The sequence below is a fragment of the Branchiostoma lanceolatum genome, chromosome 3 (genome assembly GCF_035083965.1).
Source record: "Branchiostoma lanceolatum isolate klBraLanc5 chromosome 3, klBraLanc5.hap2, whole genome shotgun sequence".
Taxonomy (NCBI): domain Eukaryota; kingdom Metazoa; phylum Chordata; class Leptocardii; order Amphioxiformes; family Branchiostomatidae; genus Branchiostoma; species Branchiostoma lanceolatum.
Genome location: NC_089724.1, coordinates 12,172,111 through 12,194,997, shown reverse-complemented (window position 1 = coordinate 12,194,997; position 22,887 = coordinate 12,172,111). Strand labels below are relative to the sequence as shown.

The 22,887-nt window shown below is 39.9% G+C and overlaps 3 protein-coding genes across 4 annotated transcripts; 2 read left to right on the top strand and 1 right to left on the bottom strand.

Moving 5' to 3' along the window:
* The first annotated feature begins 82 nt into the window (after positions 1–82).
* Positions 83–15,393, top strand: LOC136430307 (kinesin-like protein KIF11). The gene is made up of 27 exons (XM_066420793.1): positions 83–390; positions 761–893; positions 3,454–3,551; positions 4,065–4,143; positions 4,311–4,373; positions 4,536–4,661; positions 4,933–5,148; positions 5,496–5,562; positions 5,763–5,938; positions 6,149–6,244; positions 6,568–6,656; positions 7,094–7,181; positions 7,414–7,527; positions 7,808–7,903; positions 8,153–8,360; positions 8,626–8,798; positions 10,025–10,144; positions 10,332–10,496; positions 10,868–10,990; positions 11,264–11,325; positions 11,625–11,724; positions 11,888–11,971; positions 12,407–12,502; positions 13,012–13,234; positions 13,508–13,668; positions 13,893–14,033; positions 14,302–15,393. Exons 1-27 carry the CDS (start codon positions 302–304, stop codon positions 14,428–14,430), a joined length of 3,315 nt encoding a protein of 1,104 aa, XP_066276890.1. The 5' UTR covers positions 83–301; the 3' UTR covers positions 14,431–15,393.
* A 472-nt stretch (positions 15,394–15,865) lies between these two features.
* LOC136430317 (uncharacterized) lies at positions 15,866–18,666 on the bottom strand. Of its 2 annotated transcripts, none has more exons than XM_066420818.1 (6): positions 18,560–18,666; positions 17,985–18,303; positions 17,374–17,596; positions 17,021–17,120; positions 16,774–16,856; positions 15,866–16,609 (listed from the first exon to the last, which is right to left on the bottom strand). In XM_066420818.1, exons 2-6 carry the CDS (start codon positions 18,287–18,289, stop codon positions 16,490–16,492), a joined length of 831 nt encoding a protein of 276 aa, XP_066276915.1. In that variant the 5' UTR covers positions 18,290–18,303; positions 18,560–18,666; the 3' UTR covers positions 15,866–16,489. The 2 variants fall into 2 exon arrangements, with proteins under 2 accessions (XP_066276915.1, XP_066276916.1); XM_066420819.1 differs by having other exon boundaries at positions 17,440–17,596.
* Positions 18,667–18,679: 13 nt separating this feature from the next.
* Positions 18,680–22,203, top strand: LOC136430312 (peroxisomal N(1)-acetyl-spermine/spermidine oxidase-like). Its single transcript, XM_066420804.1, has 6 exons — positions 18,680–18,892; positions 19,551–19,829; positions 20,078–20,640; positions 20,963–21,155; positions 21,410–21,561; positions 21,853–22,203. Exons 1-6 carry the CDS (start codon positions 18,703–18,705, stop codon positions 21,970–21,972), a joined length of 1,497 nt encoding a protein of 498 aa, XP_066276901.1. The 5' UTR covers positions 18,680–18,702; the 3' UTR covers positions 21,973–22,203.
* The last annotated feature ends 684 nt before the right edge of the window (positions 22,204–22,887 follow it).

Sequence of the window (22,887 nt, the reverse complement as noted above, 5' to 3'; positions counted from 1 at the left end):
ACCCAGTTCGCAGGTCATGACCCCAGAGCTGCCCGCTGATTGGTCAACTCGTCAACATCCGGGGGATTTAAATTTTCTCACTAGCTTCAACGGCCAGATTCAACATTTGAAGACTCCTCGGCTCAGAGCTTCGTGTCTTGCAGACAGATTTGCACATTGAATGTGATTCAAGATCCTTCCTTTTACCTCTTGCCTGGAAATCTAGCGAATTAGCAAGCGTTTTACGTGGTGGCTAGCTGAAGTGAGGAGACCTCGCTGAAAGTCCTCTCCTTTTCGTAGTCTGCCGGAAAGACAGAAGAAAATGGCGAGTATCAGACAGAAATCAGCAAGTGGAGGCAGCAGCAACGGCGCACCTCGGGAATCGCACATCCAAGTCATGGTTCGAGTCAGGTACGGACATAACAGTGGTTCAGGTGTCATTTCCATTGCAGGACCATTCCCGCCTGAAAAAACGCCGGCTATTGCTGTATTGCCACTACTTTTTTCCTTCCGCTGCGCGCTGGTTCAACTGTTGTAGTTTTGGTTCTGCAGCAAGATGAATTTTTTCCATGATCATGATGTGTTGTCGGATTTTCTGTGAAATATTGAGAGCAAAGTTGTTTACCATAGCTATATTACTTGATGTCAGTTGTCTTTTCAATTTTCTTCTGTTGTAGAGTTCAATTTGTTTTTTAAGTTGCAGTTGAAAATAAATAAAAAAATTAATTATGTTATCTTCTGAAATTAAGCATAATTTGATTTGCTTGTATGCATTTTATAGACCGTTGAACCAGAGTGAGAAGAGTAAAGGTTCACACAGCATAGTAGACGTCAAGAACAACAAGGAGGTGTCTGTGTCCACAAAAGAACCTGGATTTGGTGGTCACAGCACCAAGAAGTTCTCATTTGACAGGGTTTGTATGTTTGTTTTTCTTTGACATATGTCATGACTCATGTGGTACCAGAATGTTTTGTCGTCAATCAATTTATGTACAATTGGTGTATAAGTTTTCTTTGTGCAAATCATTGTTTTGTTGCTAGGCTTCTAATAGTTCTGCAGTCAAACTGGTTAGGGTAATGATACCGTTACTAGTACTAGTAGGTATCCTCTAATCCATGAAATGTCTAAAATTGTTTTGAAACTGTGAACTTGTGCTGTATCATAGTGTATGTACAGTATCTAAATTTCAATGTCTCATCAAAAGACTCCAGTAGACATTTCAACACTACTATGTCCGTGGCAATTCATCATGCATGTTCCCAAGCAGATAGACATGATACTAGACAAGTCAAGCAAGGCTGGAGTCTGCGTATCCCCCGTAGATACTAAATCTGTAGTCAAATATAACTCAACAGGGCTCCAGACTAACTTTTAGGCCTAGGAGCAAAAAGTTAGGAGCACCAGCAAAAATCTAGGAGCACCACTACAAAAAGTTGGAAGAACAAGAAAAGTCTTGGCCATACCAAGTAATACTCCTATTAATCAATGTTAACAACCTGGAATAATGTATTTGAATAGATCATAAAAAATATAGCCTATATGGTGCAGAACAACTAGCAAAGTGTGGTATATAATTTAGTTAGTTCTTGGGCAAGAATGATACCGGTGTAGAGGGATTTTTAGAAAAATTGGGCATAGGTTCCCCGGCTGGCCCCTATCCGGGGGCCACGGTGCCTCAAGTTCAACAAGTAGAAAAATACACAATGGTATTTTCAACTTGGAACAAGGCAAGCAATTATTCACATGACCATTTGCAATGACATTAAAAATTGCATAAGCTCGAGTGATGTATTGGGATTTTCGGAAAAAAATTGGGCATAGGTTCCCCGGCTGGCCCCTATCCGGGGGCCACGGTGCCTCAAGTTCAACAAGTTGAAAAATACACAATGGTATTTTTTACTTGGAACAAGGCAAGCAATGATTCACATAACCTTGAATGATAAATAAATAGATAACTCTATTACTTGGCTATTGGTTTCATGACCAAAACAAATTAAGTCCCATTCCATGATTTTAAACTTCACTGCTGGCATTAAGTTCAACCCTAAAAACATTTTTACTGGCATTTTTTTCACCCCCACCCTCTGTCTACAAACAATCAAAAATGCTTTAATATTCTAACGTTGAAATTCTTGCTCAATAGTATCAAAAATGATCTGTTTGTGCCAGCCCAGTCAAATATCTAGTCCAAATTTCGCGCGTCAGGACCGCGCGGCGCGACCATCCAATCACAGGGCCACCTCCATCGGGAAAAGGAGCTTGCCGCCTCGCCGGCGTGCATGATATAAACATGTCGATTACATCAAACGTAGCCCTGTTTCTTGCCGTCATTTTGACACCAAGAACAAGAAGAAGAAAAATTAAGGTGGTAATTTTTATAATTAAAGAGTTCGTTACAATCGAATTTTAATGCTCAAAAAATAAATTTTCCCTTTGTTCCAGGTACCAATTTAAAGCTCGTAATCGGCTCATTCTGCTGCGGTCTAAGACGCAGGCTAGGCGGAAGTGAAATTGGGCATGTTTTAAATCACGGCCGCGCGCGCTACGCCGTGCCGTTTTCATCGGCAAATTTCTGGCGTTTGAAAAATTTTACAAGATAAACAAACACATCACAAGAAAGAGAAAGTTATATTCTTTATTTTCATGGGTGACTTTGCCTGTAGAAACGAATAGTTTTTGTATCGCGGATGTAGGAAGATGGTAGAAAATTTACCAATCGCCATGCGGTAGTTAGCGGTAGCGTCGTTGGAATACCTACTTGGAACGGACATTTTTTGTACCGCGGGTGTGGGAACAAGATGGAAAATTCACCGGCGATTTTCGCGGTAGCGTTTGAATACCTAATGTTTATTTTTCAGCTTACCGCTTAGTTCTGCACCTACAGGGCTCGAAATTCATCTTTGGGAATAGGTGCACTGGTGCACCCAACTCAAAAAATTGGGTGCACAGAAAGAATTTTGGGTGCACCAGATACAAAGTTTAACGCTGCTTCCTCTCTTAAGAACTTTAATCTGTAATTCTATAGCTAACTTGAAAATTTCAAACAAATAATACATTAAATAAAGTACAGCAAAAAGTTATCATGCTGTTTTTTATACTTACATTTCAAGAACATTCTGTATATTAGTGTACAATAGTACCTTAACCCTATAGGCTACAAAAATATATAGGTGCACCAGTGCACCTAGAGTCAAAAATTAGGTGCACAGCTCCAATTTTGGGTGCACTGGGTGCACATGCACCCACTATTTCGAGCCCTGACCTATTATCTAGGTGCAGGTCTTAATTTTTGATAGTCGCACCGTGCGACCGTGATTTTAAATCTAGTCGCATTCTCAAAAAACTGGTTGATACATGTTGTATGCGAGTCGCACTCACGAGCGCTGCTCAAGCAATCCTGCAAGGACATATGATTGATGTACATATAACAAATTTTACTTGTATATCACATCTACAACTGTTGACTTTTACAGGCTTTCAACCCCAACAGTAAACAAGTTGATGTTTACAAAGAGGTTGTCATGCCCCTACTGGATGAAGTTCTGGAGGGCTACAACTGTACCGTGTTTGCGTAAGTCTTCACAACAATTTACTGTATGACTCATAGGTATACACAACCCTAGAAGGTTGTTTATTTTGTACTCCATACCCAAGGAAATACAGATGAAGATAATAAGAAAGATTGAAAGAGATGTCTTTGTTGAAATTCTTATGATTTTTTTTGACTTCTTACTCGCTGTTCAATACTGTAAGTGAAATACTGTAAGTGAAATATTCACAGTAGATTTATGTTTTAAGTTTTTGAGGTGACCTCTCCACGGCAAAAGTATCACACTGCACATAATTGCATTATAATAATAGTTGGGCTCCCACCCCTGGTAACTCAATTTCAAACTCGAAGCCACAAACTTTTGATTTTTGCCATGCCACACATTTTTAGTGCAGCAAACTTGACTGAATTTGCAGAGTCCGGGTTACCTGTAATTAGTACTCGAGGCATGGTTTAAATATTTTTTGTCTTGAAACATCATTTTGTCAATTAAAACAACCTTTCAGTAGAAATGTGATGTTTTTCCATGAACAGGTATGGCCAGACTGGTTCAGGGAAGACTTATACGATGGAGGGTGAAAGGTCACCTGACCCTAGCATTGCATGGGACAAGGTCAGTTTTGATGTCAGAAATGACTTCTTCAGATCAAGCATCTTTTTTTTCAAGTTGACTCTGTTTGAATTTTTCCTTGACCATAAAACCTTACTTTCAGCAGTATCAAAGGAATGAAAGCAGACTGTGAATTTTTCAGTCATGAATTCCTTTCTTGTTTGTTCCAGGACCCTCTGGCAGGAGTCATTCCTCGCACGCTGCACCAGATTTTTGATAAACTGAGTGGACAGGTAAGTTTAGGGATATCCAGTTTTAAACGATAGTGAAAATAGCTTGGATAATTTCTCACTCATCAAGTCATTTTCTCATCATTTATCAAGGCTACAATATCTCATTAGATTCTAACAGATACTAGGCAGTATCTAACTTCATTTTTGTCTTTTTCTGGTCAGGCAGTAGATGAGTTTTCAGTGAAAGTCTCATTTATTGAGCTCTATAACGAGGAGCTGTTCGATCTCCTGGGTCCTGGAGAGACCCCACCAAAGCTGACGAGCCTGTACGAGGACACCTCAAGAAAGGTAATGGTACTACATGCACAAAAAAGCAATGAAATTTTGGGAATGATCAGGAAAGAGGATGTATTGAGTGAAAAGGAGGGAGCCACTATCAAAAATTGTATAGGTGCAGGGAAAGTATGCATGCGTAGTAGGCATACTTTTCCTATGGAATTTTGATACAATGGTGGGTGTTGGCAATTTCCATGTATTCATGTGGAATCAAGGACTTCCCTATATATAACATTGCCACCACTGAAGTTTCTCTTATTACATGTGCCTCTTTTCCCTCCAGGGTTCTGTGGTGATCAAGAACCTTGAAGAGGTTCGCGTCCATAACAAAGACGAGGTATACTCCATTTTGGAGCAAGGGTCTGCCAAGCGCCAAACAGCAGCTACTCTCATGAATGCCCACTCCAGCCGATCACACAGTGTCTTCATGATCACTGTTCACATCAAGGAGACCAACATGGATGGAGAGGAGCTGCTGAAGATTGGAAAACTCAACTTGGTGTGTTGTCATTTCCATTTAGGACTGTCATGAAAGTTTTGAAAAAGGTGTAGAAGGTTCAATATACGATGGAGGATTTTTAACGTTTAAGATGCACTGCCTTTAGACCACTTAGGTGCAGTAGTAAGAAGTCCGGATGATACAACTGCTTTTGTGTATCAATACTTAGCTAACAAATAAATGATTCAACAGACTTGATAAACTGCATTATTTGGAGGATCCTGAATAATTTCAATCTGAAAGCAGTGTACAGGAACTTCTGTATGATGAAACTTTTATCAGAATCTGTTAATACCTAAAAGGTGTGTGAGGGTTAGCTGATCATGACATCTTGCTTATTGACTCAGGTGGATCTGGCTGGGAGTGAGAACATTGGAAGGTCTGGTGCTGTGAACCAGCGGGCCCGAGAGGCAGGTTAGTACGGATAATTGTAGCCTAAGCATTTGGACCACATACACTAGAACGTTAATGCATGGCATCCTTCCCACTACATCTTTGTTAGACATATTCAGAGATATGTCCAAAACTCCAATGATCAATTCAAACATCATCACTGTTGCGTGACTGTTTAATCACAGTTGGACCATGTTCAAATTTGTTCTTCCCCTGGGCAGGAAACATCAACCAGAGCCTGTTGACCCTGGGTCGTGTGATCACAGCCCTGGTGGAACACGCCCCCCACGTGCCATACAGGGAGAGTAAGCTGACCAGGCTGCTACAGGACTCCCTGGGAGGCAGGACCAAGACTTCCATCATAGCAACAATCTCTCCAGCATCATCCAACGTGGAGGTGAGCAGGATCCTCCTGCACTTTTTCATTGTTGAGAATCTCAGCCAAAGTATTCCCTTTGTCCTATTTCCTAACCCTCATAACCCAATACACATTTGTGCCAGCATGACCTTTTTAGAAACTGGAAGTGCAAGAATGTGACATGTCCCAAGGCTAGGATACAAAGCCTGTTATATCCTCAACTCACAAGTTTTTATTCTTCACTTACAGGAAACTTTGAGCACCTTGGACTATGCCCACAGGGCCAAGAACATCACAAACAGACCAGAGGTGAACCAGAAACTCAGCAAGAAATGCCTCATCAAGGTAATTACAGGACTGCCTCTACATATCTGTACTGTAAATGCATTTACGTTCGCGTGGTTTTTATTTCGCCGCAGGGAGGAAATGGAGTGTTTGCGGTGGTTTTAAGTTCGCGTTCAAAACAATAGTAGAGCTACAGTCATAGGTGGGCAAAAGTTTTGCGATATAAAATCACCACAAACATTTCTGCATTTACAGTACTCTTAATTGTCAGTTTCTGCATTGAGAGCAAGCCTTAAAACCCACTGGTACTCTTTTCAGTTGGTCATAACTCGTCAGTTTACATTTTACTCCATCTGGTTTCTGCCGTCTCCCCCATGATACAGGAGTACACAGAGGAGATTGAGCGACTTCGGCGGGACCTGGGTGCATGCCGTGAAAAGAATGGCATCTTTGTGTCTCCAGAGAACTACACGTAGGTTGTTCCTTCCTAGTAGTACTTCCTAGTACATGTACTAGTTATTGCACATTGCCTGGTACATGCTATGGCTAATACTGACTTCTGTTGGCAACAAAAACTCTTGGCCTATGTTATTAGGGGATCCTTTTGGATTGTGTTTGATTTGGATAATTATTGCTTTGGCTTCATGGAGAATGCTTACTTGGCTTTGGTGATTGTCTGGATAATGTTAGAATAATGGTTTTCAGTTTACTGTAACAGTTATAGTGTTAAGAAATTACTTTTTGGATTTACAGATTTCAAGCCTTTAAAGGATAATTTAAGGAAGCAAGCATGTATGCATGTGCCAGTGTATTCATACCCCATCCTGACCGTCAACACCTAGCCTGAAGATTACAGCATATTTTCATTGTTCTCCTATAAATATTTGTTTTTCTTATGATATATTTCAGGAACATGGAAACAACCATCAGATCTCAGCAGGACTTGATTAAAGAAAAAGAAGACAGAATTGCCTTTTTACAGGAGGAGATCAATAAGGTAAGCAGGGCCAGAATGACTTCAAAAAGTATTTGATTGGCAACATACTTCTCCAAATGCAATATCCTTGCTATAAAAGGTAGAATCATGTCGGCTGGTCAATGCACAAGGTATGGGATCTGCTACAGTTATGTACACAGTTATGGCTGCATGGAACCCAGGACAAATACAGCTGATTTCTTTAGTTTTATTAGAGACTTGTTAAGACCAATCATTTTCTTCTTTTCTGTAGATTGAAACCTTGTTCAAAGAGACGGATGCAGAACTGGCAAAGAGAAGTTCTCAGCTTGAGGCAACCCAGAGAACACTCCAAAAGACCTCCAAGTCTCTTCAACGTACCAAGGAGGTTAGGATAAACTGAAGTATACGTAGAACTTCTGGAAGAACTAAAGGAGCAAGTGAAACTATGACCAAGATAATCTTCCTACTTGATATTAAGTTAATTTGATGACTTTGCCAAAGGATCTGAAATGACAGCTTATTATCTGAATCAAAATATTTATCATGATATAAAAACAATTTTATGTCAATGAAATAAAACACCATCTGTCAGTCTGTGTAATGCTGTATTCTGTGATATGGATGATGCAGACATTTTGTAAAAATGCCTTCTCATTTTTCCCCAGAACCTTGCCAAGACAAAACAAGACCGGGACGAGAAGGACCACTTGGTGCAGCAGCATGTTACCACTGAAGGAAAGCTGTATGGCCAGGCTTCTCAGGTAAGAACAGCTGCTGATCCTCCTAAGGAATCTGTATCTTCAGATGCTGTATGCAAGCAGCAAATTTTTTTCTTAATCTGACTTTCTCGAAAATACAACTTGCCCCCATAACCATATGTAAATGATTCTTGTTTTCTGAGGTAGAATGAACCTAATCAAATGATACAGTGTGAAACAACATAGTGATACAAGCTAAGAAACACCCTCAAGCAAATGCAAACCCAACAGTTGCCTTTAATTTTTCTACAGTTGCTTGACACTGCAGACAGCAGTCTTGGTGATGTGGAAGGTTTGCACAAGAAGCTGGACAGAAAGAAGGATGTGGAGACCCACAATAAGTCCTGCCAAGACCAGTTCCAGGAGAGGTTCCAGGCCAGCCTGGCGGAGATGCAGCATCGTGTGGAGGAAAACGCCAACGCTCAGTGGAACACATGCACCAGTCTCATGTCAGATCTAGGTTAGCAAAGTCTCCCATACAGTTAAATGTTCCTTTGTTATTGATGGTAGAACTGTTTTTAGCTTGGTGTTCTTTGGTTACTGCAAAGGTCTTTTTATGTGTTGGATATACAAATAAATGCCATTTCCCCCATGGACCCAGTGATAGGTTTGTGCAAACTCTAATCTGTATGATTGCAGTTCAGTTCCAAATATGTGGAACCCCTCTGTATGTGGAGGTAATATATAGAAGAAGTTATTATTTACTTTGTACCATGTATTTACAGGAGAGTGCCTGACCAATCAGACACATGACGTGGACACCCTGAACAGTCATGTGACCCAGATGGTGGACACTCTGAGGCAGGGACTGGTGGGCGTCACCACAACACAGCAGCAAGAGAGGGAGAGCTGGAAGGACTGGGCAGCACACACTCAAGCTGCAGTCTCCAAATATAAGGTTAGATGATACAGTAGATTCCGCATATCTGTATAGCCCATTTGTCAGCGCAAATTATACGACTCCCCGAACTATACGACCGTCCGAACTAGCGATATTGACGTCCCGAAGGAGGGGAGGGGGGCGAATTGGATTTTGGGCAAGACACACAATTACACTAACGATATCGCAACTTTATTTTGCAAAATTTTAATCAAAGTACAATCCGACCTTTTCGTCGATCTTAACGTCACCATATTGGATTAAATACGCGATCCATTTTGTTCAGATAAGCCCGAACTGCGTGGGAAACTCCTGCCAAATAAAAAAACTCCCGCCGCATGTTGATCACGTGAAATCTTACAGTAAACCAATCAGAGCACAGGTTTTTATGACGTAAACCAATCAGCGCGTAGAAAAATGCATATCAATGAGTAAACAAAGATGGCCGCCCAGCGTCACCAGACCTTCGTCGCTTTATTTTTTTCTGAAATCGCGACGTAAAATACGATTCATCTACGCTACATAAGCAGGATTTTCACGGGGAAAGAATGTAAGGAATAGGTTCTCCGTCGAATAAGGCCACAAATAACTGTAAATCGCGGCTAAATACAGCGTAGAGGCTCAAATGCTCCGACAAAAATCGTGTTTTTCTTTTCGTATTTTTGTTCACTTTCGTCGCTTGAGTCTTGAAAAACAGGTTCACCGTATGTCAGAGGTACCGATATCGATTGTTTGCAAGCATGACAATAGCGAGTAACAAGAATGTGATTGTTGAACGGTAGACGGCGTCCCCACTCCCGAAACAACAATTCAAATCCAAAATTTAGCCTGTAGTTGTGGGTCATTTTACGATAAAATCGGACAAGATTCTATACAATACCCCGAACTTTACGATTATGGGCTATACAGATATGCATTGTTTTTACAATCGAGTGAATGGTAAATGGTTTGGTGTTTTGGAATTCTATACAGAAAGACGAAATATACAGAAAAAAGGTATACAAATAATTGGCATATACTGTAGTTACATTTTACAGACCAGGAAAGATTTTATTGTCAGAGCTGTGCCTACACTCAGATAAGCAGCTCAAGTTACTATTGCTGGACTGTCTCTTAGGTTAGGAACACATGTAGTTTGCAATTTTGTATGTAATAGATTACTAACAACACTAGTACCATCATGAATATATATATTGTTGACATTGTGAGTTGGTACTAAGAAGCCACATCTATGTCATATACAGGAGCAGGAAGTATCTGCCATCCAGTCCCTGCTGACTGGCTCTCTGCTGCCTGGTGTTGTGGATCTACTGCAGGATCTGGAGAAAAATCTTCACAGAACTCAGGAGAATCTAGCCAGACACGTAAGGCAATATTTACCCAGACTCAATCTTCTGTTGGATGACTAAAACTTTAACATCCACATAAATTCTGTCATCACCACTTTTGTAGAGAATCAGTTACTATGATACAGCTCTAAACTGTAAGCTCTAAAATGTACTCTAATCTGTATGATAGACTGTACGGTAAGCTCTACTCTCCATCTTGCAGGTTGAAGCCCAGAAGGCGGCCATCAAAACCTCAGCAGACTCTCTACAGACAGACATCAGAGCCATGGAGATGAATATCAAAGAGCAGCTGGCCCTGATGGACAGCCAACTGATGGGGTCCATACAGAGTATTGAAAACATAGAGAGTCAACAGAGAGAAGTGCAGGTAATAAGTGTGTCAGTCACTTGCAAATGCTGTGCACTATGACCACAATTCACATTTTATCCTGTTTTTTTAGGATGTGCCCAAGGAAGGAAATTCAAAGAAGTTTATTTCACATATGACAAGAAACTACCTGGTCTCAGAACAGGATTTTTATGATTCAAACTGGACGTAGAAGTGTTTTCTGCAATGCCAATCTGTTAATGAAGGGATTATTGGCCAGCTGTGCATCAGACAAATCATCAACATGCATTTTGTCCTGGCCCTGTGTGAGTGTATATGGGATTATTGGCCAGCTGTGCATCAGACAAATCATCAACATGCATTTTGTCCTGGCCCTGTGTGAGTGTATATGTTTTGTTTTGTTTCTACAGGTTATGCAAGAGGATTTTGAGGTTCAGATTCAAAAGATGCTGGCTTCCCAGCAGGCTTTGTTAGCCTCCCACCAGGCAAGCATGAAGAGGCAGCAGGCAAGCTTAGTCGGCCGGGCAGAGCAGGTACTTAGGCCACAGAACCTTACCTTGTCCCTTAGGTGGCTTTCATCATAGAATATAGTGGTGAGCTGCTATTCAAGAGGTTTGTGGGAATTCTATCCTGGGTCATGTCTCCACATCTCTCAGTGCAGCCATCAGTTACATGTGCCTGCTGCAATAAAAATTCCAGCATATTTTTCAAGACAACTTGAACTTATCTCTCACTTGTACTCAGATAGCTATAGATCATTCTCATAGCCTATCAGTCAACATTGTTGTGATTCTCTATCCTTTCAGATGAAGACAGACCTGACATCCATAAGACAGATACCAGACACATTGTCCACAACAGTGCACAGGTAAGATACAGTTTGAAAGACTAGGTATATGAAGATATGTGGATGTGTACTTATGCTGCTGTTTTCATACTGATTTGGGTTCTTCACACAGAAATATGAAAACAACACATAGTATTGTTGAATTTGTTTTGATTGAGTTACAGCTACTGTACTAATATTGTCATACTACTGTATCTATGAATGGAAACAAGACAATTGTACAGGACCAGGGAGGCCATAAATAAGACTTTCAACATTTGTAAAACGGTTTTCTGGTTTCATATCTTGGTGATACTTTTATACTACATTCTGCATTGCAGTTCTATCAACCAGACAGCTGAGCAGCTGCACCAGCACATGTCGGGCATTACAAGTGAAGCCACAAACTTCCTTGAAGAGCAAACAACAAATTTTGAACAGGTGAATAAATCGTTTCTTCTACTACTGCGATGTATTCATATACCATGAATTTGAAGTGGTTTACATTTGAAAATCTTCCATACTCTTAATAACTTGTAGAGGGATCAAAAGATTGACAGAGTCAAGTTATGTTTTGTCATCAGTGTTGAACTTGTGTCCCCAGGATGTGCAGCTGGGGGCGCGGTGTGAGGAGAAGCTGATAGCTGCCCAGGACCAGACAGCTGTGTTTGTCCAGGAACAACAGAAGGTGTGTCAGTACAGGCTGTACATGTAGTGTGATATTTCAATACTTAGCTTTGTTTGCAGGCTTTTGTCTCTGAGTGAATTTTGACTGAAGGCACACTTATGATATTGCTCAATTCTTCTGTATCTACTCTACTGTTCTTGAATTGAATTATGCATGTTGTGTAATCAAAGAGATTCAAGACCATCAAATAACACTGTAGGGTCTAATACTAAGTAATAGGCAATTCATATTTTCAATCTTAAAGCAATAATTATGATTGGACCAGTTTTATATTTGATTGAAGTATTCTGTTGAACATGCACGGTTGACTAAGAATACAACACTCTGATCAATATAATCGCTGTTTTATTGTAAATGAGGGTCTTAAGTTAAAACATTGATGTAATGCTGTGCTAACATTTTTTTTAATAACTGTTGCTGAAATCTCTTGTACAGTCGGTGAAAGAACATGAAAGAGACCTTCTGACCAGAGTGGATACACAGGTCCAGGCAGTGGAGGAAACACAGAACAAACATGGACAAGCTGTTGAGGTATGCTACTCTTAAAAGATATACTTAAACAAACATTGGTTACTGAGAGATCAGGAAAAATACTGATACATGTAATTTGGTGTCTCCAGATTTCAACTGACCCGTGTTTGCGTTTGTCTAATCACTAGCCAAATGTTTCAGGGTAATGAAAGAGGGCCTGCATGCCCTTTTACGTAGAGCGTAATCGGCCGTTTTAATTTTACGTAGAGCGTTGCTGACCACTCCATAATTTAGCGTAGAGCGTAGGGAGGCTTTTCTGAATTCAGCGTAGAGCGTAGGTAGGCTTTCTGAATTTAGCGTATTACGTAGCCGGCCCTCCAAATTTAGCGTAGAGCGTTGTCAAGACCCCCCCATGCAGGCCCTCATGAAACATTTAAGATATTTTTTGCAAACGTATTTGAAGCTGCAACCAGGATGTGACCTGCTCTTATCGGGGGAAATGGCATCTGAAAAATTGTTTTGTAATGCCCATTAGTAATGGTAAGTTTATTTCTTGTATCTCCTGACAGGAAATCATGGAAAAGCAGCAGTCCAGCAAGGATGCCCTTTTAGACACCATCAGTACTCAACTGACCCAGACCACAGCCCATGTGGAGACCATGAAGGGAGTGCTCATGGGCCACTCTGATGTGATTGTGGCATCATCCAATCAGACGAGAAAGGATCTGCAACAACGTGGTACAGAAGTGTCCGACTTTCTATCGAAGGACATCAAGGTGGACATACCTACAGGTCAGAATGTACAGCTCAAACATTACCACTACACTACATAAATCAGAAGTACTGGAAAATGTTGAAATAAAACTGACTGAAAATATATTCTAAGGAAAGTGAATTAACAAAAACACCTACTCATGCATGTGGCATGTGACAGTGGCCAAGAGTAGCAAAACTGGCAAGTACCAGTAAAACCTGCATGCATCAATGTAAACAAACATTTACTATGTAGTCCATGAAAAGCCCTCTGAGTCTGACATGATAATTTTGTTTGTTTTTTATCTCTAGGCACCACTCCGCAAAGGAAAGAGTGGACTTATCCCAAGGTTCTGTCCAAAACGGATCCGCATGATGAGCTCCTTCAGAAGTTCCGCCTTGAGGAGACAGCCAAGATGATGGAGATTGGAGAAAATGAACCCCTTCCCGAGGATTCTGACGATGAATTTGACGTTAGTTTTATCTTCACACATTATTAGAAAGTGCTACCAGGACTTCTTGAGATCATTGATTAAGTTTTGTGTATAAAATTAGTACGTATTTTCTTTAGGGTTATAGTTTGATTGACAGCATATAATTGGTAGTGATACTGGTGAGTAATGCACGTATCCATATGCAATCCACTCTATTTTCTGCACTCTATAAGGTGTTGCAATAATGTTTCCAATATGTACAGGCAGAGGAAAGCAAACCTGAGCCAACATCAGACACAGAAAGCACAACTTCTCAGGATACAGCCATTTCCAGCCAGTCTGATGTCTTCCCAGAAACTGCCGAGACTGTGGTACCTGACCATGCAGCCATGCCATTCTTTAAGGTATGGTACAGTTCTCAGTTTTCATGTTTTCTAATTTACACTTAGTAAGTTACAAAAGTCCAATTTCTATCTAAAACAGTCCATAGCAAGAGGAGTCTAGCCTGGGCACTATCCTTGTTAGTTAAATAAATACTCACTTCCATACAGTGCACTTATCACCCCCAAGTCTGAGACTACGTATTTGATTTTAGACCAAGCACACTATTGGCTTGCAAAGATGGGTGTCTATGTAATTTAAATTCACCTTGACTTGATATTTCCCCCTTAGAGAGGAAAAGAGAACGTAAAAGGGCAAAAGAAGGACAAGCGGAAGGCCAAGCAGGTGGTCAGCAGTGAATCTGGGACTCCAGGGAAATCCCGCATTCCTCTTCGCCAGAGTAACTCTGAACATCAGTAAAGAACTTTCCTCTGTCTTCTTATGTCTTCATGTAAATCTGTCAGACCCTATTTGGTACGGTGTATGGAAACTGTACTAGATCATGCTTGCTATTGCTGTCATGCTTGACAAAATCTTTGTAAAAGAAATATTGTGCAAATGCTGTGTGGATTCCCATTGATTACTAGTATCAAAAATGGGGAAGAATGTGAATATATAGAATATGTACATGTAACATGTAGTATGAGTTTCCGGATAAGTCCATTTGGTATTAGTCAGTTAAATGTCTTTTTTTAATCAATTATTACATGGGTGAAACTTATTTTTCAATGTTTGTGTTAAAGTGAAATAAATTCCATTAGCTTTCATTGCAGCTTTTTAGTATACAGAAATACAGTAGGTGGACTGATTGCTTGAGTATATTTGAAGAATATCACTTGCAGTCAACATTAAAGTTATACATGTGTGTGTCATACCTTTTATGATTTAAAAAAACTAATGTTCAGTGAATAAAAGTCATGTTTTTCAACCAGCTCATAAAAGTGCTTTACTTTTCTACTGGAGTATGTTTGATACTGGATTTTTACTTTCAAACATTCAAAAGATAAAGAAAGTTTTGAGAAAAAGGAGGCAAACTTTATAAAATCATTGAACTGTCCACTATCTGCTCTTTTTGATAGGGTTCGAGTTGGAATTCATGCATTGACCTTTTTGTCTGTGCTTGCTGTTATGCTATAGGCAGTATAGCTTTCAAGGGTAGATTCCTGACTATTTGTGCTTGACAAAATATGTAAAGATGAGTATTGTGCAATGGCAGTGATTCCAATTGTTATACCATTTTGATGGGGGGATATGTAAATATAGTGTAATGCAGTACATGTTTTAACTTTTTAATATATATCTTTTGCTAGGGCTTAACCATTTCCACCATTGTAATCAGTTTTGAGTTGTTAAGTCTGAAAATAAAAGTTGTTTACTTACCAACTGGAGTATGGACTTACTGAATTTTTACTTAAGAACTAGTTAATGGGAATCAAAGACAGAAAAGTGTCAACCACCTGTTGAGCCCAGGTGACAGCCTTCTTAGCCTAGCTTTAGTTCCCTCTCTCAGTCACTTCCTACATGGCACCTCAAATTTGGGGCCATTTCGCAAAGGTCCGTGGTCATGGAAAAACGAGAAAATAAGTCCAAAATTTTCAACAGGTCCGGGGTGGTGAAAAATATCAAATTTTGGGCCATGATTTATGCAAATGAAGACATGAAGATTTAAATGATTGATGAAAAAATGCTTTATAATGCCATATTGGTAAATGATGGGAATGTGGTACTTGAATCAGCCGGTAATTTTGGATATCATGTATTGTATGAAGTCGTGGAACTCTAGCTTGATATTTCTACATGTTTCCTTTGTAACAGCTATTGGTTAACCAAGCAAAATATGAAGAAATCTTGCAGAGAGATTAGGAGCAGTGATTTAATGTAAATGTATACCAGGTAAAGGTCCCATAGTCTTAAGTGAGTGTATGCAGAATGAATATTTCCAAGGAGATGCATGCAAGTGACATCACAGCCCCCAATCTGGTTGATAGAATCTGGAACAGTCAAACCTAGTATAAATGATGTCGTGATGTGACTTATTTTGAGTTAACTTGGCAACGTCCAGGCTCAACCATCCAGGATTATACTCTTATATAGCTTATAGGCAATACTAAGTCATATTCACATGAGTGAACACCCAATAAAAACAGCAACAAGTTTTGGACCTCAGTAAAAGTTCTAAATTTTGTAATTTACCCCAACTGCCAATCAAAGTACTTCACATCTTCTCCAAAGCTTAGTAACTGTTACAATAACTAGCAGTAAACCAAACACTGCTTAATTTTAAACTGAATGTAGACTCAAGAACTTTCTTTACCTCTTGACACCTTTGCTGGACTTTCAGCTCAGTGTAAATATTTTTCATGGAATGAACTAGTGGCAGCTACATTTTGCTCCAAACATATTCAATGGTTAAAGCTTTGAAATAAGCAGAACCACTGCATACATAGTCTTTAGTCAATCCGTGGTATAAGTTACAATATTACTCCTCTGTCATGAAGGCTTGGCTCACAGTCACAGCTGTCTGCAGCTTCTTCCCCAGGTTGACACTTGTCATGCCAAAGGACTCCTCTTCAACACTGCTGCTGGGGGCAACCTGGTACTGAAATGTGGAAAGTCAAACAAGCCTGCTGACTTTCTGATATCTAACATCAAACGTGTTTTTAAAAATCCTCCGTCATTATTGACAACATCATATTTGAGTTTTGTAGAATCAGAAATAGTCTAATCAGAAATAGTAAAAGTTTTTCAAAGATACGTTTTTACCTTGCTGTTTATGCTAATCCTTGCTGCTGTACTGACTGTGACAGGGATGGAGGTAGATTGGACAAAGCTGGTCACCTGATTTCCTGAAGACAAGTTGTAAAGTGTCACATTCTCTAGAATAACACCAATGATTTTTGAATCATCACAATCATCTAAAACAAATACATGTTGTAATGGGGAAAGCGAAAAAAAAAGGGAATGTCATTGCAATGTGCAAATTTTAAGATGTAGTATCATCTGACTCAACTGTTTTCAGCACCAAGTAGTTTCTGCCTCCTTTCTTTGATCTTCTTGATTTCATTGCAAGTCTTCAATATGGTCCTCAGCAGGTTAGACTTAATTTTCCGCTGTTTGAAGCAAAACAAATTTACATCAGAATCAAAGCAAACTTTTTATAAAAGAAACAGATCATCGGCATTCAAACTTCCTAACTTTATTTGACTCCTAAGCTCCAAACAATCAATAGAACAATTAGTACAAAAGCCAACTTTTAAGTCATTTTGATCAGAGCAGTGCAACACTGTGATTGCCAATGTGGGTCTTAGCATTATGTCACATGTATATGAAACCTGTGGAGCAGTAAAGGTGGTGAATGTTAACCTCTCTTTCCTTTTTGCCCCTGCTCTTTTGCTTCTTTCTCCCTGGAGAAGCAGGAAACTCAAACACCTTTGATGGTAAATCTTGATTCTTTCTGGGCTGACTATCTTCAGGTTGTGAATCCCCAAATATAGACCAAGGGACGATGCCTGCATCCACAGACTGACCCTGTTCAGCAGTGATGTCTGCAGTCTGTAAGATGTCTTCTATTGTCCTGTCTTCATCACTGGGAATATTACAGAGGCAAGGAACTACATTTCAGTATTCTGTTTGAAATATGTTGATATATTAACAGATATGGTTTACATGAATAACATCTAGGCCAGACCACTGAATTCATAATGTCATACAAATAGATTTGATAACAGACTGTTCAGTGGCACACAGTAATGTTTTGTAATTAGTTCAGAAAAGTAATAAGTAGAATAAGAAAATACTGATATTTTTATAATGAATAATAAATTACAATAAAATCTATTTATCAATTACAATGAATAAATTTATGAAGCATGACAATTTAATGAAGCCTCCCTTTAGAGTCCTTGACTTTCTAGATGGAATAACAGTAACTTTCTAGCTGATGAGTAATGAGTATTAACGTTAAATATTCAAACCTTTCTGCAATCGAAGGTAAGGCTTCAGTCAACGGCTGGTTTTTCCTCCTATGTCCTCTTGCATTTCTGTGCCTAGCGCTGACCCTACTGGTCACGTCCTTTGGAGGGTCTGCATTTGACTTTGACTTTCTATTGGCAGTACCATTTGGTGGTTTCACCACGGGAAGTTCAGGACTTGCTGCATTACTTGCTCCTCTTGTGGGAGTTATTCCCTTCTTAACTGGGTTTCTACGGTTGCTGGGGGCTGATGGTACCTTGAACTTTGGCTGAAACCTTGGAGCATACTTGACATTTGAGTTCTTCATCTCTGACAAGTGGCCTTTGAATAAATCAACAAAGCATTTGTTGGAAATTGCTCCTCGCTAGCAAAACGAAACATCTAACACTACTATTACTGTTAGTGTTAGTAACGTCAAAGCTACGCGAGCGTTACATGTAAGTTGTAACACAAAGACGTTATACTAAGGAGATTAACTGTATTAAAACTCTTTGGTTCTATTAACGTGGCGCTTAGGAAGGCAGAAAGATGATGGTGTCTACTCTAACGTTATATCATGAACATATCAAGCGCAAACCGTTCAGTCTGCGTTGCTGTCTGCGAATCTCTCTCTGTCAGAAGCAGACGACAATTTCACCCGTCAAGTTTGGCGCCATTTCCTGCAGACGACAAGTTCGAACTGACCTTTGACCTAAAGTTTACTGACCTTTGACAAACATCATGGCTGCCGCAAGTCCAAAAGTTGGTAACGGCTTCCCAAAAGTTACTCGGACGGCCAAAGTTGTCATCATAGGCGGGGGGATGGCCGGGATTTCTGCAGCTCAAAGGCTGAAGACTGCTGGATGGACGGATGTGAAAATCCTTGAGGCGAGAGACCGGGCAGGTGGACGGATATGGACCCAACGCTTAGGTAGAAATTCCAAAAATTTGGTGACCCGCCCCCTTCATGCTTATTACCAACATCATGGTTACAAAGGTGGTGTGGGACGATCTGGCACTATAGAGATCATTAGGTTTTGAACGAGAGTTGGTTGAGACAATTCTATTGCACCCCTTTAATGGTCTATTTTCATCTTTTCAAATTATCTTCACAAAAAATTATCTTCAAAGTCATTGAACTTCTGACCGTAATTCTGGGCTCTTTCGATGGTGGTTCAACCTCATTACATCAATAGTACAATAAATCTGCAGAGGTCTACCATTCAAATTATTCACTTTCTCTTTACCTGAGATCCCGCCTAACTTTAACTCCAATTGTTGCTTATTGCCAATGCCAGTTGAAACAGCTGTAAAAGTAACCCGCACCAAAAAAAGTTAACCTCTCTCCAATAAAGATATTTTAAGCAGTTGCCATGCCCCCAGACCATTACTTTTTTCCATTTCTGGTACAGGGATTAGACATTATATCAGATTAAACTAATAACAACCGATTTTTTGTTGCTATCTCTTTAGACAATGTAATTAATGTGGCTCTAAATTACTTGAAGTTAAATGTATCAAGAAACATTTTCTCCAATACAATTTGTATATGTATGGGTAATGTATATCATTGTTTCATTGCCAAACAGGCCCAAACACCATCGAACTTGGTGCCAATTGGATCCATGGTTCTGAAGGTAACCCTATCTACAAACTTGCATGTGATCACAACCTTTTGAAGAATGCAGCTAGGCTCCAGACCTTCAACGATCGTTACAGGCTTCGAGGGGACACCTTTTTGCCCGGCGGCCAGGTCATAGACAGAGAGATTGTGCAAGAGTTCCTGGAGATGTACGAGGAACTGATTGAAGAATGTAGCGATTTCTTTCTTCAGAAGAAAACCCCTCAGCATCCTGATGAATCAGTTGGTAAGTTTTCATTAAGACATTTATATTAGCATCAACTCTGTTGTTTGCCAGGGATGAATCTTTAGTGTTGAGATGTTGTACTGCAAAAAATGTGCCATCTAAGGTTATAATGCATTTGTGTAATATAACCAAGTTGATATGACCGGTGAGGGCCATAAAGAGAGGATGGGTCTCTTATAGCAGACACAACATTTCAAAGATGCTGGATTCTTGTAGATTTATTTTTCATCTTAGTAATTTATTTTCAGGTAACTACCTTGAGCAAGAGTTTCCTAAGAGACTTGGCCTGTCTTATGACAATGATGATGTCAAGAGGCTGAAGATGAACCTCTTTAAGCAACACCTTAAGCAAGAGACCTTCACTACTGGATGCCATAGCATGAAGGAAGTTGGGCTTCAGGCTTTTGGCGAGTATGTTTCTTTTGCAGGGGGTAACATCAACTTGCCTGATGGATATGACACAGTGTTGGATGTCTTACTCAAGGACATTCCACCTGAGTGTATGTTGTTTAACAAACAAGTTAAATGTGTTCTGTGGGATCAGATGGTAGCTGACAATAGCAGTGCTGAACGCCATTCACAACATGCCATTAGCATTGTTTGTGAAGATGGAGAGATCTTCAAAGCTGACCATGTTATTGTAACTGTTCCTCTTGGGTTTTTGAAGAAACATGCTTCAACATTCCTCCAGCCTCCACTACCGGAGAAGAAACTCAGATCCATTGCAAAAATGGGTTTTGGAGTTGTGGACAAAATCTTCCTGGAGTTTGAGAAACCCTTCTGGGAGGCAGGCAGTCCTGGATTCCAGCTGGTGATACATCATTTGATATTTTGATATATTTAAAAAAATACAATAGATATATAGATAAAGATGTATCTACTTAGAGGCTCCCATGTTGTGCGATGCATGAGGCTGTTAGAGAAGTCCAGCACTTCAGCCAGTCTCATTGCATCCTTCCATCTCCTGTTCATGATCACTGTCTGGAGATTACATAATAACTACAAGATTTGTTTTAAAGAGATGAGGCACAATCTAATCTACCCTGACATTTAGAGTTAAACTTGATTCATTTTTTAAAATCAAAATGCCAGGAGAGGAGACTGATCTTTTGTTTTTTATTGTTCATATTCAGGTTTGCAAGGAAGATGAAACAGACCCTAGATGCCCCCAGGAGTGGTACAAGAAGTTGTACATCTTCTATGTGGACCCAAAGGCTCCCAACACTGTCTTTGCCTGGCTTTCTGGGGAAGAGGCACTGCACATGGAGGCACTGACTGAGGAGGAGGTTGCACACACCATTGTGCAAGTTCTCAGGAGGTTTACTGGTACATACATATGTATTGGGATTAACATCAAATGAGCACTCTTTTTGTAATAAGCATTAACTTTGTACAGTTTCAGTTTTGTTTCTATCACAATTGTTTTAGAATTAGAAACTTGAATTTCAAAGATGAAATGGCAAAGTGCTCCATTCTGAAAATTAGTGTGAAGATGTCTTTCCAAGTGTCTCTGAGAGACTAAGAAACCATGTAAAAACCCATGTCTTTCAAGGTTCATATTGCTTCTATTTTCCCCTCAGGAAATGATGACATCCCCCTCCCTCAGAGGCTGATGAGAAGTAGGTGGGGTGGTGACCCCCTGTCCTGTGGTTCCTACTCTTTCATTGCTGTTGGGGCAAGTGGGGAAGATATTGACACAATAGCAGAACCTCTCTACTCCCAACATACAAGGGTGTGTATCTTTGGCTTTTCATTTCAGTGCTTTTCCATCCCAAACATTGTGGCTGGGTAATTAGGACATTAAGAGTGCATGCAGAGATGGTAGTTATAAGGAGCATCCCTGAATCCAATGATATAGGATGACAGCAGGATAACAGATGAAAAGTGAACTCCATAGATTCAGTATTACCCTTAATATTTAAAAAAAATTGTACCCACATTTTCACAAACTTGAAGTGACTTGCAACTAACATGTATGAGTCCCTTTACAGGAAAATCTATAACCAGTGCCTTGACTTTGCAGGAGCCTGTGGTACAGTTTGCAGGGGAGGCCACCCATCGCCAGCACCACTCCACTGTGCATGCAGCCTACTTATCTGGTCAGAGGGAGGCTGACAGGCTGATCCACATGTGCAGGGCCTGACTGTGGCTCTATGTAGGAGAATATGCCAGGCCAATTGCAAATCTATGTATTTGATCTATGAATTACCCAATACAAATGTACATGATATCTCCAGCAAAAAAAAAATAATAATAAGATTTTTGCAATCCACATTTGGTTGAATCATGTATCATTGATTTAGATAGAAAAGCTGACAGAAAAGGGCAGAATGACATTAGTAAGAGACAAATAAAGATTGCATGCAGTTTTAAACTTTGTCACAGCAACATCATTCCATATTCACCTGCCTTACCACAATTCATGCTGGTCTATACCTAATAAGCCAGTATTAGGCTGGATGTAGACCATGGTCAACTAAGCAGTGCTTTTTCAAAGATGTAAGATTGATTATGGCTCATTTCAATTGGTGCAATCCGAAATCTAGGGAGCCGGAATGTTACTTGAATGAGTAATTTTGCAATATAGGTAAGATCCATAACAGACATTTGTATCACAACAGGTGGTTAACTTTTTATATTCCCCTCTTATATTCCCCTCCACAGGAGGGGGAATATACTGTTTTTGCTTGCCTGTTCTTCCTTCTTCTTCTTCTTTCTTCTGCCAAAAACCAAGTAGATGTGGGGTGGTAGCTCTTAACCAATGGTATTGTAGAAAGTTATATGTACCTTATGTTACATGGTATGGATATTTGAAATGTAGATGCCTTTAGGAAAGGTGAATACACCTGGCCATAAATTATGCTAACGAGGAGCTCATTTGCATACTTTATGCAGAAACGTGTAATTCCCTTACCGTAAAAGCTACGGATGTCATATTTGAGATGTAGATGCCTCTAGGAAAGTTGAACATACCTAGCCATAAATTATGCTAATGAGGACCTCAATATTGGTAAGATCCATAACATACATTTGCATCACAACAGGTGCTTCACATTTT